This window comes from Canis lupus, chromosome 4 (assembly GCF_011100685.1).
Source record: "Canis lupus familiaris isolate Mischka breed German Shepherd chromosome 4, alternate assembly UU_Cfam_GSD_1.0, whole genome shotgun sequence".
NCBI lineage: Eukaryota > Metazoa > Chordata > Mammalia > Carnivora > Canidae > Canis > Canis lupus.
In genome coordinates, this window is record NC_049225.1 from 51,509,967 (window position 1) to 51,523,652 (window position 13,686).

Genomic DNA, 13,686 nt, shown 5'->3' on the forward strand with positions numbered 1-13,686 from the left:
CTCAATAATCAGCCTCTGCAGATCAAGGAATCTGGTATTTTACTGCAGAACCCTTTATTTAAGGTCATAGTCTACTAACCTCTCAGGGGACCCAGGTGTCTGTTGCTAAGAGTGGTAGTCTCCAAAGTGCCTATTTGCCATCCTTTCATAACTTATATAAGTTATAACACACACATACACACAAACAGAATATATAGAACATATAAGGACAGTTTTTAAAACTTAGGGCCTATACTTTTAGGGCTTCATGTGCTCTTGTGCAGCCATTCTTAGAGCTGAAACTCTGTCCTAACTCCAGTTTGCCTTTTCTCTCCAGATGTGAAATGTAAAGCTTGGCCGCTGTCACTCAGTCAGGGATGCTGAGCCTGCAAATGTGCCTTTCAGAAATTCTTGTTAAAGCAGTTGACGCACCACTCCTTGAAAAACTCAAAATATGCTCCTTAAATCACTTCAGTGTATTAATCCTGCAAGTTTTTGTCTCTAATAATAGAATCTTTTTAAAACATTAAGAGTACAATTTAAAAGAATAAAAGAAAACAAAACATGCACCAACACTATCCTTTGTACAGGAAACAGTCATAGAACAACTCTCTTTTGAGTTCTCCTCGGATGTGACAGACAAAAGACCAGCAAGACCATACACTTTCCTAATTCAAGAAAACTGGTCAATTATGTGAGCTCAACCCAGGCAGTATCAATAACTTGGCAACTGTGGAAACAAAGAATTCCAAGTACCAGAAGCCAAACGGGATGATGCCTTTTCTTTGAAATTGAAGATATCCCAGATCTCATTTCACAATGACAATTTCCAGTCTGAGAATGTGGCCAGCCATCTCCGAGAAGCAAAAGCAAAAGATAAGATTGTTCCAGCTAAGTGTGAATTCAGATCAGTGGTAGAATATATTAATGAATATTGTTCTAAGTAAACTTAAAAAATTATTTCTTCTCCCATTCACACGAATAACTCTAAAAACACTTCACCTTAGAAGCTGAATCCAATAATAAAATATTTAAACATACAAAAAGATCCCCCTTTCCTCAAATCCAATTATTCAAGTATTCCCCAGCCCACTCCCTTTTTTTAAAAAAAAAATTCTGGTCATCAAAAGTGACTTTGGTAGAGGCACTAGAGAATTTCATGTAACAAGAGAAAGTGACATAAATATCTGTTCTAAACAAACAAAAAAACCACTTAACCCAATCTTGATTGTGCTTTGTGGTTGCTTAAAGGTATGCTAAACAACCTACTCTTGGTGCTTTGGATATAAATAGCCATAATAAATAAATAAGTGGTAATGTTTTTTTCAAAACTCACATTTCAATCCATTGAAACCATGTTGAATAGTCCATAGGAATAGCAGACAAATCAACACCGAATCTAACTTTTGATTTTATTTATTAAAAGATTTTATTTATTTGACAGAGAGAGCATGCGAGAGCTCAGGCACTCAAACATGTTGGGGGAGGGACAGAGAGGGGGAAGCAGACTCCCACTGAGCAGGTAGTCCTGCAGGGGATTCAATCCCAGGGTCCTGGGATCATGACCTGAACTGAAGGCAGACGCCTGACCAACTGAACTCCCCAGGCACCCAAAATCTTAGTTTTAACACTAATATGGCACAAAACAAATACAACTGCACTCTCCTCTACATTAACTGTTATGCTAGGTCTCAATCCTTTGGAAATACAAAATGTTTTTGAACTTTCCCTAACACCTATTCTACATTTAGGAGCACCTCTCATCCCAACTGTTGGACATTTCTCCCTGTGTCCATACTTTTGACAGAAAATCAGAATCCTAGCAATAAGCATTTTGAAGTTCAGAGTTTTAATCGGTGTTTCCCTCTCTTTGAGTCTTTATCTAGAATTCCAGAGGCCTAAAATAAGCAGGTGCAGCTATTCTAGGACACGTACTACTTGACTTTTTGCTTCATTAACCTGTCCTAGTTTGGTGGAGACTTTGTCAGCCTTCCTTCCTCCCATGAAAGTGTTCAAACAGCTACTCTAATAAGAATGTTGGCAGCAGTAATCTGACTCAAGTTTTTCAAGAATACTTTTCTATCTTCCATATGACCTTTACATCAGGGAAATACATGGGCAGGAAAAGGGAGGCAGCAACTTTAAGCCTCTATGCTAGGTTTTTTTTTTTTAAAGATTCTATTTTTAAGTAATCTCTACATCTACTGTGAGGCTCAAACTCACAACCCCAAAATCAAGAGTTGCAGCTCCTCTGCTAGTTTTGAGATAGAAGCTACCCTGGGCACCGAGGTGGCTGAGAGAGGTAAGCATCTGCCTTCAGCTCAGGTCATGATCTCAGGGTCCCAGGACTGAGTCCAACATTGGGCTCCCTGCTCAGTGGGGGTGGGGGGAGGTCTGTTTTTCCCTCTCCTTCTGCCCGCTCCCCCTCATGCTCTCTCTCTCAAATATATAAATGAAATCTTAAAAACAAGAGAGAGAGAGCGGGAGAAGCTACCCTATGAAAACACTGTATGTAAGTTCATGAGCTTCTTAAACAGGTGAAAGATACATACCTGTTTCATCCTTGCAGCAGCTCTATTTGAAAACAGAATAGACCTGTCTTTCTGGAAGCAGGATGGGCACATCTGAAGGGCTTGACTATAAGAACTCTCAGCTTCTATATAATCTGAGAATAAGGTAAAAGATGAGAGGTCATTATGATTTTATTCCTCATATTACTGTATTCCATAGTATCTCAGAATACATAGCTTTCCATTCACAGAACAAAGGTCTCAAGTAGAATGTTCTGTATATTTAACTTTCACTTGGCTTATCAATTTAGTAAGCAATACTGAAAAGGGATTAGAGAACTGGACAGATGAAAGAGACTAAAGTCTGGGATTAATGGCTTGGGATAAAGAAAAAAATTCTATGTATGTATTTTCATTAAAGATGCTGTGCTTTCATGGAGACAGCCTGGCCAAAACTGCTTCTCTAAAATGTTTGGAGATATTTTATGGAGGTAAAAGCAACAATGTAAAAATCAGTGGTTGACTAAAAACCTTAGAAGAGAAAATGATGATAATTTTATTTATTTATTGCCACACACAGAATTATGGTAGGGGCACTAAAAGAAAATTGTCTGTTCACTCCTTTCTTAGGTTTGAAATATTTAACACTAAAATACAAAGAAATATGCTTTCAAAATAAAAACCATTAGATTTGTGTTTTTTTTAAAGTTTTATTTATTTATTCATGAGAGACACACAGAGAGGCAGAGACATAGGCAGAGGGAGAAGCAGGGTTCTCGCAGGGAGCCTGATGTGGGACTCGATCCCAGAACCTGGGATCATGCCCTGCGCCAAAGGCAGATGCTCAACTGCTGAGCCACCCACGCATCCCAGAATCATTAACTCTTAGGGGAAAAGAAAAAAAGTGATGACTGCTAAATCGGATATAAGAAAAAAAATTTTAAGTCTAAAAAATTACTAGGGGATAGGGCATCTGGGTGGCTTAGTCATTTAAGCATCTGTCTCAGCTCAGGTCAATCCCAGGATCATCAGGTTCCCTGCTCAGCGGGGAGTGTGCTTCTCCTTCTCCCTCTGCCTCCTAACCCCTGTTCATGTTCTGTCTCTCTTCAAATAAATAAATAAAATATTTAAAAATAAATAAAAAATAAGGGAAATGTTACTACTCCTAGTTTTCTAAAGCATATACATTTTGATATGTTTCTAAAGCATATATACTTTACATATGTGATAAGCTATTATAAGATCAAATAGTTACCCAAATTAATCAAATGAACCCAAATTATTCCTAAGGAAATGTAAAAAATGCAGAAGGACGTGAAGAACATCTCTCTACTTAAGGCAGCCAAAAAAAAAAAAAAAAAAAAAAAAAAAAAAAAAAAGGCACATAAAAGACCAGCCAAAGTATAAGCAAAATCCTTCCTTAGGCCATGCTAGAACCAGTGGGCCAGTTTTTATAGCATTGTTCCAAGTGAGAAAGGGGGACCCTATTTTTACATCAATGAAGCAACCAACCTTTTAATGTTCCAGGTTAGTTTTCCAAAGCATCAGCTGAAGATCTGCTCTCCTACCATCTAGATTGGTAATGGATTATAGAAAAGAAAAAGTATGCCTGTGCCAAGGGATATATGGTAAGTGGTCACCATCAGGTGAGAATGATCTGGACCTGCTGAAAACTGAAATTCCAAGTTGTTGGGAAACAACAATGTACTGTTAGCAGTTTAGATTTGCTAGCTGTATCTAAATGTATTTGGTGTTTCTTCACACTCTAAGACATAATGAGGAATCAAGATGACCAGACACCAGGGCTGAGACCAGTGCCTTACCTCCTTTTTTAAACTGCACATTTCCCTCCTCCTTTAGTCTAGTGCTCTCTTCTCTTCTTTTCTGCAAGAGATCCAACAATTATATCATTTCTCACAATATGTTAAAAGTATACAAAAAGGTGAGCTTTCATTAGGCTACTTAATAGGCAGCAACTTGACTTTGTTGTTTTTGTTTTCCAACTTGACCTTTGAGAACTGGGTCAGTTTTATCTAAATCTCAAATAGATATAGAGAAACACATGGCTGTCTGGCTAGTCATCCATTGCATTCTTGATGTTTAAAACACAAAACCTAGGTTTCCTATGTTTACAGCAATTCAGGTATCATTTAATTTCTATTTACTCAAAATCAAACTAAATGACATACCCACTGGCATGCACACCACCATCAATTCAAATTTTTAATCTGCTACTTATTAAATGTGTGTTCGTGGACAAGTTCCAGATCTTTCTAAGCCATGGTTTCTTTATCTAAAAAAATGGGGTTTTATAGTTTTATGGGTTAATGTGATAATATACATAAAGCTTCTAATACAGTGCCTGGCAAAGAGGGGCTCCATAAGTATGAGCTATTACTTTTTTTTTTTTTTTTAAGATTTTACTTATTTATTCATGAGAGACACAGAGGAGAGAGAGGCAGAGACACAGGCAGAGGGAGAAGTAGGCTCCCTGCAGGGAGCCTGATGTGGGACTCCATCCTGGGTCTCCAGGATCATGCCCTGGGCAGAAGGTGGCGCTAAACCATTGAGCCACTCGGTCTGCCGGAGCTATTACTTTTCTGTAAAATTAAAAAATAAAATAAAATAAAATAAAAATAAATAAATAAATAAATAAAGCAAGCAAGCAAGTGGGTTATGTGGCTTAGGGCGTGAAGAAGATATCTGGTATGCCAGCAGAGTGCACTATAGGGAGCAAACTTCATCTGCAGGTTCAGGGCAATATTCTGTCAGCAGACCAACCCTGTGAAGTCTGAAGAAACCCAGACAATCTCTTGCTTCTGAGCTGCTTCTCACAACTCTGAAATTCACACAGATGGCCAAACACCCATTCTACTCAAAGGCGGGCAGAATGAGTGTTACTCTGCCGAGCAAAGATGGCACATGCTGAGTTCTTGTGTGCTTTCAGCCCTGAACATCTTAGCAATATGGTCGGCACAAGCAGAACTGCCAGAAGTGTCAGCCTGCCTCCTTCTGAAAGAGCTTGAAAGAGGAAGGAGGGAGGGAGGGAGGGAGAATGAGAGACAGAGAGAGAGAGAGAGAGAATGAGAGAATGAACCTCCATGAATCTCTTCCTTCATTCTTGGAGCTTCTGACTAAATAAAAACTTTAAAGGAAGGAAATATAGCCAGCAGGGTATTTCATGCACAGGAGAAGCCTGGAGCCTGAACAACTGGTACTCTTAAGATTAGGAACCAAAGTAAAAATATTATGTCTTTGTAGATTTGTAAATATGCTGCTGAGACAAGGGTGTGTCCTAAATACTTTATTGTTACACGCTAGATGATGAATCTCAGTAAAGAAACTAAAAGGATGGGTATAAACTGAATCTCATTTTTATAGTATCTACTATGTGCCAGCTGTATGGCAGATACAGTATTTTAGATACAACTTCTGGAACAGAGCTATTCTAAGGGAATGTGAAAAAATAATAAATAAGTAGTAATGGGAATAAAAAAAAAGAATATGGTCACATTTATTTAGTATTACCTAGGTCAGAGGTGCTAGGATCATAACGTTCTCTAACGGAAGCTAAAAGACTACATCTTAGGTAAAAAAAAAAAAAAAAAAATTAAAGAGGGAAGATTCACTGGAAAGATATTGGGGGCTCACAGAATCACTGGGAGACCTAAAACACAGGCTTAGAATAAAAAGGGACTCAAGGTAGCTCTGTTAAGTCCAGAAACAAGAAAGCATTATCTTTTAATCTTCTGCAGAGCAAAGGAAATCATCAACAAAAAGAAAAAGCAATCTAATAAATGGGAGAAAATATTTGCAAATCGTGTATCTGAGAAGTGGTTAGTATCTAAAATACATAAAGAACTCATACAACTTAAAAGCAAAAAAAAAAAAAAAAAAAACCCCAATCTGATTAAAAAATGGGCAGAAGATGTGAACAGACATTTTTTCAAAGACAACATATGGATGGCCGACAGGTACATGAAAATACGTTCAACATCATTAATCATCAGGGAAATGAAAACCAAAACCACAATGAAATACCACCTTATACTTGTTAGAATGGTTATTCTAAAAAAGACGAGAAATAACAAGCATTGATGAGGATGTGGAGAAAGGGGAACCCTTGTGCACTGCTGGTAGGAATGTTAATTGGCCTAGTCACTATGAAAAACTATAGGAAGGTTCTTTATTTTTTTTAAAGATTTTATTTATTTATTAATGAGAATACACAGAGGGGGTGGAGAGAGAGAGAGAGAGAGAATGAGAGAGGCAGAGACACAGGCAGAGGGAGAAGTAGGCTCCATGCAGGGAGCCTGACATGGGACTCAATCCCGGGTCTCCAGGATCACGCCCCGGGCTGCAGGTGGCGCTAAACCGCTGAGCCACCGGGGCTGCCCAGGAAGGTTCTTTAAAAAATTAAATAGGGGTGCCTGGATGGCTCAGTCGGTAAGCATCTATCTGACTCTTGATCTCAGCTCAGGTCTTGATCTTGGGGTCGTGAGTTCAAGCCCCCCCTCTGGGCTTCATGCTGGGTGTGAGCCTACTTAAAAAAAATTAAAACCAGAACTACCATATGATCTACCTTCTGGGTATTTAGCTGAAGAAAATTTAAAAACTAACTTGAAAAAAAAAATAAAAAGCTAACTTGAAAAGATATATGCACCCTTATGCTCACTGCAGCATTATTTACAACAGCCAAATACGGACACAACTTAAGTGTCTGTCAATGAATGAAGGGATAAAGAAATGGTGGTGCAGCCATCATTTCCAGCCTCTCTCTAGCTGCCACCTTGCATACTCACATCTATGCAACTGCATCTCAGCTGGTCTGCCTGAGTCCCCCTGAACACTAGCCTTAGTCCCCTGCTCAGTCACATTCCCAGTTGAACAAAATTAAAGAAACTATTATGGACCAGGAGAAACTTACCAAACTGTAAGCACACATACACATTGATGGGAAAGGAACTGCTCACTGAAAGAAAGTAGTTCACAGAATGGCTACAGCAGATGATAAAAAACTTCAGTTCTTAAAGAAGCTAACAGTAAACAGTATTTCTGGTATTGAAGAAATGAAAATGTTCACACCAAGGAACACTGATCCACTTTAACAACCCTAAAGTTCAGGCATCCCTGGCAGCAACCACTTTCACTGTTCCAGGCCATGGGGAGACACAGCAGCTGACAGAAATGCTACCTTGTGTCTTACACCAGTTTGGTGAAGACAGTCTGACAAATCTAAGGAGACTGGCTGGAGCTCTGCCCAAACAATCTGTGGATGGAAAAGCACCACTTTTTATTGGAGAGGATGAGGATGATGAAGTTCCAGATCTTGTGCAGAATTTTGATGACGTTGCCAAGAATGAAGCAAACTGAATTGAGTCAACTTCTGAAGAAGACAAAACTTAAAGAAGTTATTGAGAGCTGATATTTTATATTATGACTGTTTTTTAAAATTGTCCATGGATCTGATAAAATCTAGATCTCTAATATCTTTAAGCCCAAGTCCCTTGGACACTGCAGCTCTTTTCAATTTTTGCTTCTATACAATTCATTCTTTGCAGCTAATTAAGGTGAAGAAGCCTGGGAATAAACTTTGAAACAAGGTTAATAGAGTTTTTGCCTCGTTAAAAATTGTGTGGTATATGTATACACACACACACACACACACATACACACACACACAATGGGATATAATTCAACCATAAAAAGATGAAATCCTGTCATTTACAACAACACGGATGGATCTTGAGGTGATTACCCCAAATGAAATAAGTCAATGAAAGAAAGACAAATATCTTATCATTTCTCTTATATGTGGGGATCCCTGGGTGGCGCAGCGGTTTAACGCCTGCCTTTGGCCCAGGGCACAATCCTGGAGACCTGGGATCGAATCCCACGTCGGGCTCCCGGTGAATGGAGCCTGCTTCTCCCTCTGCCTGTGTCTCTGCCCCTCCCTCTCTCTCTCTCTCTCTCTCTCTCTGTGTGTGACTATCATAAATGAATTTTAAAAAGAATTAAAATTTCTCTTATATGTGGAATCTTAACAAAACACAAAAACATCCCAAGCTCATAGATACAGAGAACAGACTGGCAGTTGCTAGAGGCAGGGTTAGGGAGACATGGGTGACAGAGGTATGAAAAAAATAATATTAAAAATTACAAAACAATTTCAATTAAGTAAACTTACAACCTAGGTAATAGCAAACTCATTGCTACTTTTAAATTCATGCACACACACATTATGCATAATTGGCCAATAATGTTCTCATAGTGAAATGAAAAGTTGGTTTGATAGAACATGTATTAATGTCGGGCAGCATATTAGTAAGTTAAAAGAGATCATACAAATAAATGCATAACAGGTCCTAAAGGTCTTTAAAATATTTTAGAAAGGTTATTTCAAAAACAAAAATTCTTTAAAGAACAACTCATCAAGTTACTACAGCTTAAAAGTAATCCTTTAAGAACATTCAGTCTCCTCTGTTTTAACTTTAATTTCAAGCTACTTTCTGATCTATATAATCTGTTCTCCATTGCGAACTCATCAGGAATGTTTTATGAACACAGACTGGCACTCGGACTGCCAGACCAGACTCCTGTGTATGTGTGTGTGCGCAGAATTTAATCATGCTTTGGTAAATTTAGAACATTAAGATACCAGGTAGGCAAAACTTAGACCCAAGATATACCCAGAAGGAATTACTGATAATGGCCAGCCTGAGTAGGCAGCCTGGGAAAAGCTCACAATGTCCTTTTCCCCCTATTTTTTTAAAATTAATTTTGAGTGTAGTTGACATACAATGTTATATTAATTTCAGGTGTATGACATATGTTACATTAATTACAGGTGTATGAAGATTAGGTAAGTTTAAACATTATGCTATGCTCAGTGTCTTTAAAACTAGGTCTAAAAAAAAAAAAAAAAAAGAAAACTAGGTCTAAAAGTTGAACTGGCAAAGGGAAGAGATCCGGAACATATTTCTGAAGCCAATTATTTGAAGGAAGGCATTTTATTTTTTTGGCTGATAATCACAAGTCAGTGGCCCATTAAGCAGTAAACACTGGAAAAGAGCTGCTGCTTCCACAGATTGTGTAAATTGAGGATTAATGCAATTATCAATATCATGCTGAACATCTCCTTGGAAACAGCTAAAAATAGCACTTTCAGGAGAAAGCTGCACTATCTCCCAGCTATGCCAAGAGACAAACTTGATTCCAGTACAAAGACTAAGGTTTATGCTGCTGCTGGAACATTCTCTTTCTCCAAAAGATGGCATGCATATTGTGTAATGTTACTGGAATCCAAAGACAGATTTTACAGCAAATAAGTGTTACTTAGCATGCTAAATGCCAAGAGCATACACACATAAAAGAACTAGTAGTGCTGACATTCAGCAGCATCATAAGGTTCATACCATCCTAGATTCTGGTCTAATGCGGTTAGGAGACCTCTCATGTCTCCACAATGTTTTAAGTACTCTCTATGCCCAATGTAAGGCTTGCACTCATGACCCGAGAGATCAAGAGTCTCATGGTCTACTGACTGAGCCAACCAGGCGCCGTTCCAACAATGTCTTTTAATACATTCCAGGGGCCTCACAGGGAAACATGTGCTCTAGAATATATTTCCATAACAATGGAAACCAAAGAAATCTTACAGGGTTCTTTACTCAATAGTCCTCCCCATCACTGAAAACTCAGGGAGAAAGAGTGACATTCTGCATTATAAATCATCACAAGGGCTGTCAAGGAAAACCCCAACAAGATAATGCTCTTGATGAATGGAGTTTATTTTGTTATTAACACAACTGCAAGTGTTTCTGCCTGGTGCTCAAAATTTAATATAACTTATATCAGTATAGTATTTTACTTCTCAAAATCTAAACTCATTTGCTTTGCAAGGCAATTCTAGATGTGAGTATGAAAGTATTAAACTACCCATTTTATAGGTAGGAAAATCAAGACTCAGAAAGCTCACTTGGTTTTTTTTTTTTTTAAACACTACATCAAACTTCTATTCCACTCTACTCAACCTCATTTCTCATTACCACCCAACACAAGTCCCTCCACTAGACAGTCTGATCTCTATTGTCTCTCAACACCCACCATGCTTATCCTTCATTCCATTCCTTTGTTTATGGATCCCCACCTTAGAATGCCCTTTTTTCTGTATCTTCTTCCCAACTGTCCAGATTTTCCTGTTTTCAAGTCTAGCACAAAGCATATCTTCTCGTCAGAGCCCTTTTGCTTCTTATCCTGCATGATCTTTCTTTGAATACACTGTACATTAGTACCTCTAATTTGGGGATTCAGTTTTGCCTCACAGATTATATATATTAAAAAATATGTCTGTGTGTATGAGATAATTTTTTTAAACATTATTTATTGAGAGAGACAGTGCATGTGCACATCAAGGCAGGGAACAGAGAGAGAGGGACAAGCAGACTCCCTGCTGAGCTGGGAGCCTGATGCCGGGCTCAATCCAGGACCCTGAGATCATGACCTGAGCCGAAGGCAGACACTTAACTGAGCACCAGGTGTGCACATACACACATACATATATATAATAAAACCATCACAGAATGTTTGGAATATTACTTAATGCTTAAATGGTTTCATGGGTACAAAACACTGTGCAGCCCTTAGACCTAGGCAAGAGGGACCCCTGTCCAGGCCCTCAACTAATTGCACCTTTCCTCTCATAGGGCCCTTTTAGACTGTGCTCCAGCATTTCCTGCCTAAGTCTCCCCAGCTCACTTCCAGAAGCTGCATGAGCCTTTGCCTGGGTCTGTCCTAAAGGTGGACTTTGCAGCAAGTGTACATTATGCTCCACATGCAAAACTTCGTACTATGCCTGCTCCAGCCTTGGAATCAGCTATTTCTCCAAGGAGCCCTGGATCCTTTTGGTGGGGAATGGTATTTGGAAAACAAGATCTGGATGCTAGTATGTTTCCCGTTACTAGTGAGTCACTGTTTTTAGGCCCTCTCTGTAAGAAACACAGTAAATACATCTTTGAAGGAGAAAAACACAAAAATCCCACGTCAAAGAATACATACACATGAAATCTTGTATGTAGTCATACAAGTGAACACCACTGGAGTCTTCCTCATCTTTTCCCACAATGAAAACTCTGGTTTCCAATAACAGCAATATATCTACTCATTTGCTCTATCCTAAAACCAACAAAAAAAGTTCTGAGGGTAGTCCGGGTGGCTCAGTGGCTTAGCTCTGCCTGGGTCTGATCCTGGAGACCCGGAATCGAGTCCCACGTCAGGCTCCCTGCATGGAGCCTGCTTCTCCCTCTGCCTGTGTCTCTGCCTCTCTCTCTCTCTCATGAATAAATAAATAAAATCTTAAAAAAAAAAAGTTCTGAAATTACAACATGAATATCAGTACTCTTAACGAACCTACTATGTAAGTTCAAGATTTCATTGCATGAAATGAATGAAGTTCAAACTTCATTCTAAAGTTTCATTCTAACTTTAGAATGTATCCTACTAAGAGTGAACAGCCAGAGTACTGCATCCAAAGTTATTGGAATTATCTTTGCTATGTAATCAATTTGATATAGTTATACTGTTTCTGTAATCTATTTTAAGACTTTCCCCCTTATCCTTTCTGGTTTAATTTTAATATTTTAGTGTGTAAAATATTTACACAGATCAAAACTCACTACTGGGTAGGACTTCTGATGTGGCAAAGTGAAGAGGTTACCAAATCCTCTAATTTAAAAAGCAAATATAAACTGGACAAAATAATCAAAATCAACCATTTCAGTGTCCTAAAAACTGACTAGAAGCTTACAACTAAGTGAGTAACACTCATGAAAAATTATAGAACTTCAGGAAATAACCACGAAATCTGTGGCTTATTTGCAAGGGACTGCTCCTCTTCTTCCTCCCAGCATTTGACACCGTAGTTCTAATACAGCAAGGTAGGCCATGAATAACCAGCAGTTCCACTGTTTGAGAAGGCTGATATGATTCAAAGCAGAAGGTAAAACAATCCATGCCTAGTGGTATTGTCAGTAGTAAGTAGCAATCTGAGTGGTAAGCAAACAGGGAAAGTCAGAGGTTCTACTAATCTGTGGCTACAGCCCTGGCTGGGCAAACTATGGACCCATGGACCAGACAGAAATATAACAGGTAGATAGAAGACACAGAGAAGTACTTGACAAGCTCTTCAAATACCCCTGATGGACTGGATGTAGTGTACATTCTTGGGAAGAATGAAGAGGGCCAAATTTATTTACACACCCTTGTCTTATCAGGAGCCTGTACATATATGCTGAGGAGACACAAGTCCAGCCAGGGCAGAGTTGGAAATTTCCTAAAATTGTAATATACTTCTAAATCCACAAACAAATCAGTAGGTGGAAGCCTTGTTGGTTTGAGGTGTTGGAACATAATCTCTGACCAGTTACTGGCTGACCACTAAGCTGTGCAGAAACAGGAGCAATCCCAAGAAGGCCAAACTTAAAAATAAAAACAAGGACAAAAATAAAACCCAAATGAGCAGACCTGTCAGTGGCCACATATTGCAGGGGAAACAGATTGCACAGCTTAAGTTGAGGTAAATTACTAAACAAACAAGTTGATAAAAAAGCAACAACAAAAATAATACAAGGAGGGTGTGGGAAGATACTAGAATCCAGAGATGCTACAGTATTACTTAAAATGTCGTTTTAACAAAAAATTTTAAGATATCAAAAGAGATAGAAAAGCCTGACCTACAATCAGGAAAAAAAAAAGTTAAGAGGAACATTGAACATTCAGATTTTAGATCTAGCAAAGACTTGAAAGCAGCTATAAATAAATAGGCTCAAAGAACTAAAGGATATTGTGTTTGAAGATTTAAATGAGAGCATGATGACAATAATTTAAAAAACAGAGAGAACCATGATAAAGGGACATAAATTATTTAAAATGAAGAAACAGTTGAAAAGTCCAAAAACTGAAATGAAAAGTTCATAGGAGATTTGAATTGGCATGAAAAATAAGTAAACTTGAAGTGAGAGCAAAAATGAGGGCAGAAAAAGCATAGGAAAAATGAACAGAGCCCTCACAATATGTGATGGGAGTCCCAGAAGAGAAAAAAGGATAAAACAAATATCTGAAGAAATAATGGCTGAAAATTTCAAAATTTTTATGAAAAATATTAATCTAAAGATCCAAGAAGCTCAATGAACCACAAGTA

General features: G+C 38.4%; 1 protein-coding gene, 1 long non-coding RNA gene and 1 pseudogene across 6 annotated transcripts in view; 2 read left to right on the forward strand and 1 right to left on the reverse strand.

Annotated features, from left to right (window-relative positions):
- LOC111095568 overlaps nucleotides 1–11,710 on the forward strand; it is a 30,676-nt gene extending 18,966 nt beyond the window's left edge. Inside the window, exon 3 of one of the 2 annotated variants that reach the window (XR_005358354.1) lies at nucleotides 11,195–11,710. This is a non-coding gene — a long non-coding RNA (uncharacterized LOC111095568). Of the gene's footprint in view, nucleotides 1–316; nucleotides 941–11,194 lie in introns of those variants that run through there. The other variant, XR_005358352.1, reaches the window with a different exon arrangement.
- Nucleotides 1–13,686, reverse strand: part of TTC1 (tetratricopeptide repeat domain 1) — a 46,873-nt gene that overhangs the window by 19,444 nt on the left and 13,743 nt on the right. For all 4 annotated transcript variants that reach the window (XM_038534879.1, XM_038534878.1, XM_038534880.1 and 1 more), the window contains 2 exons: nucleotides 4,313–4,373; nucleotides 2,532–2,644 (listed from right to left, as the gene is read on the reverse strand). In XM_038534879.1, the coding sequence (XP_038390807.1) occupies nucleotides 2,532–2,644; nucleotides 4,313–4,373 (174 nt within the window). The remainder of the gene's footprint in view (nucleotides 1–2,531; nucleotides 2,645–4,312; nucleotides 4,374–13,686) is intronic.
- Nucleotides 7,147–8,068, forward strand: LOC102157293 (annotated as a pseudogene).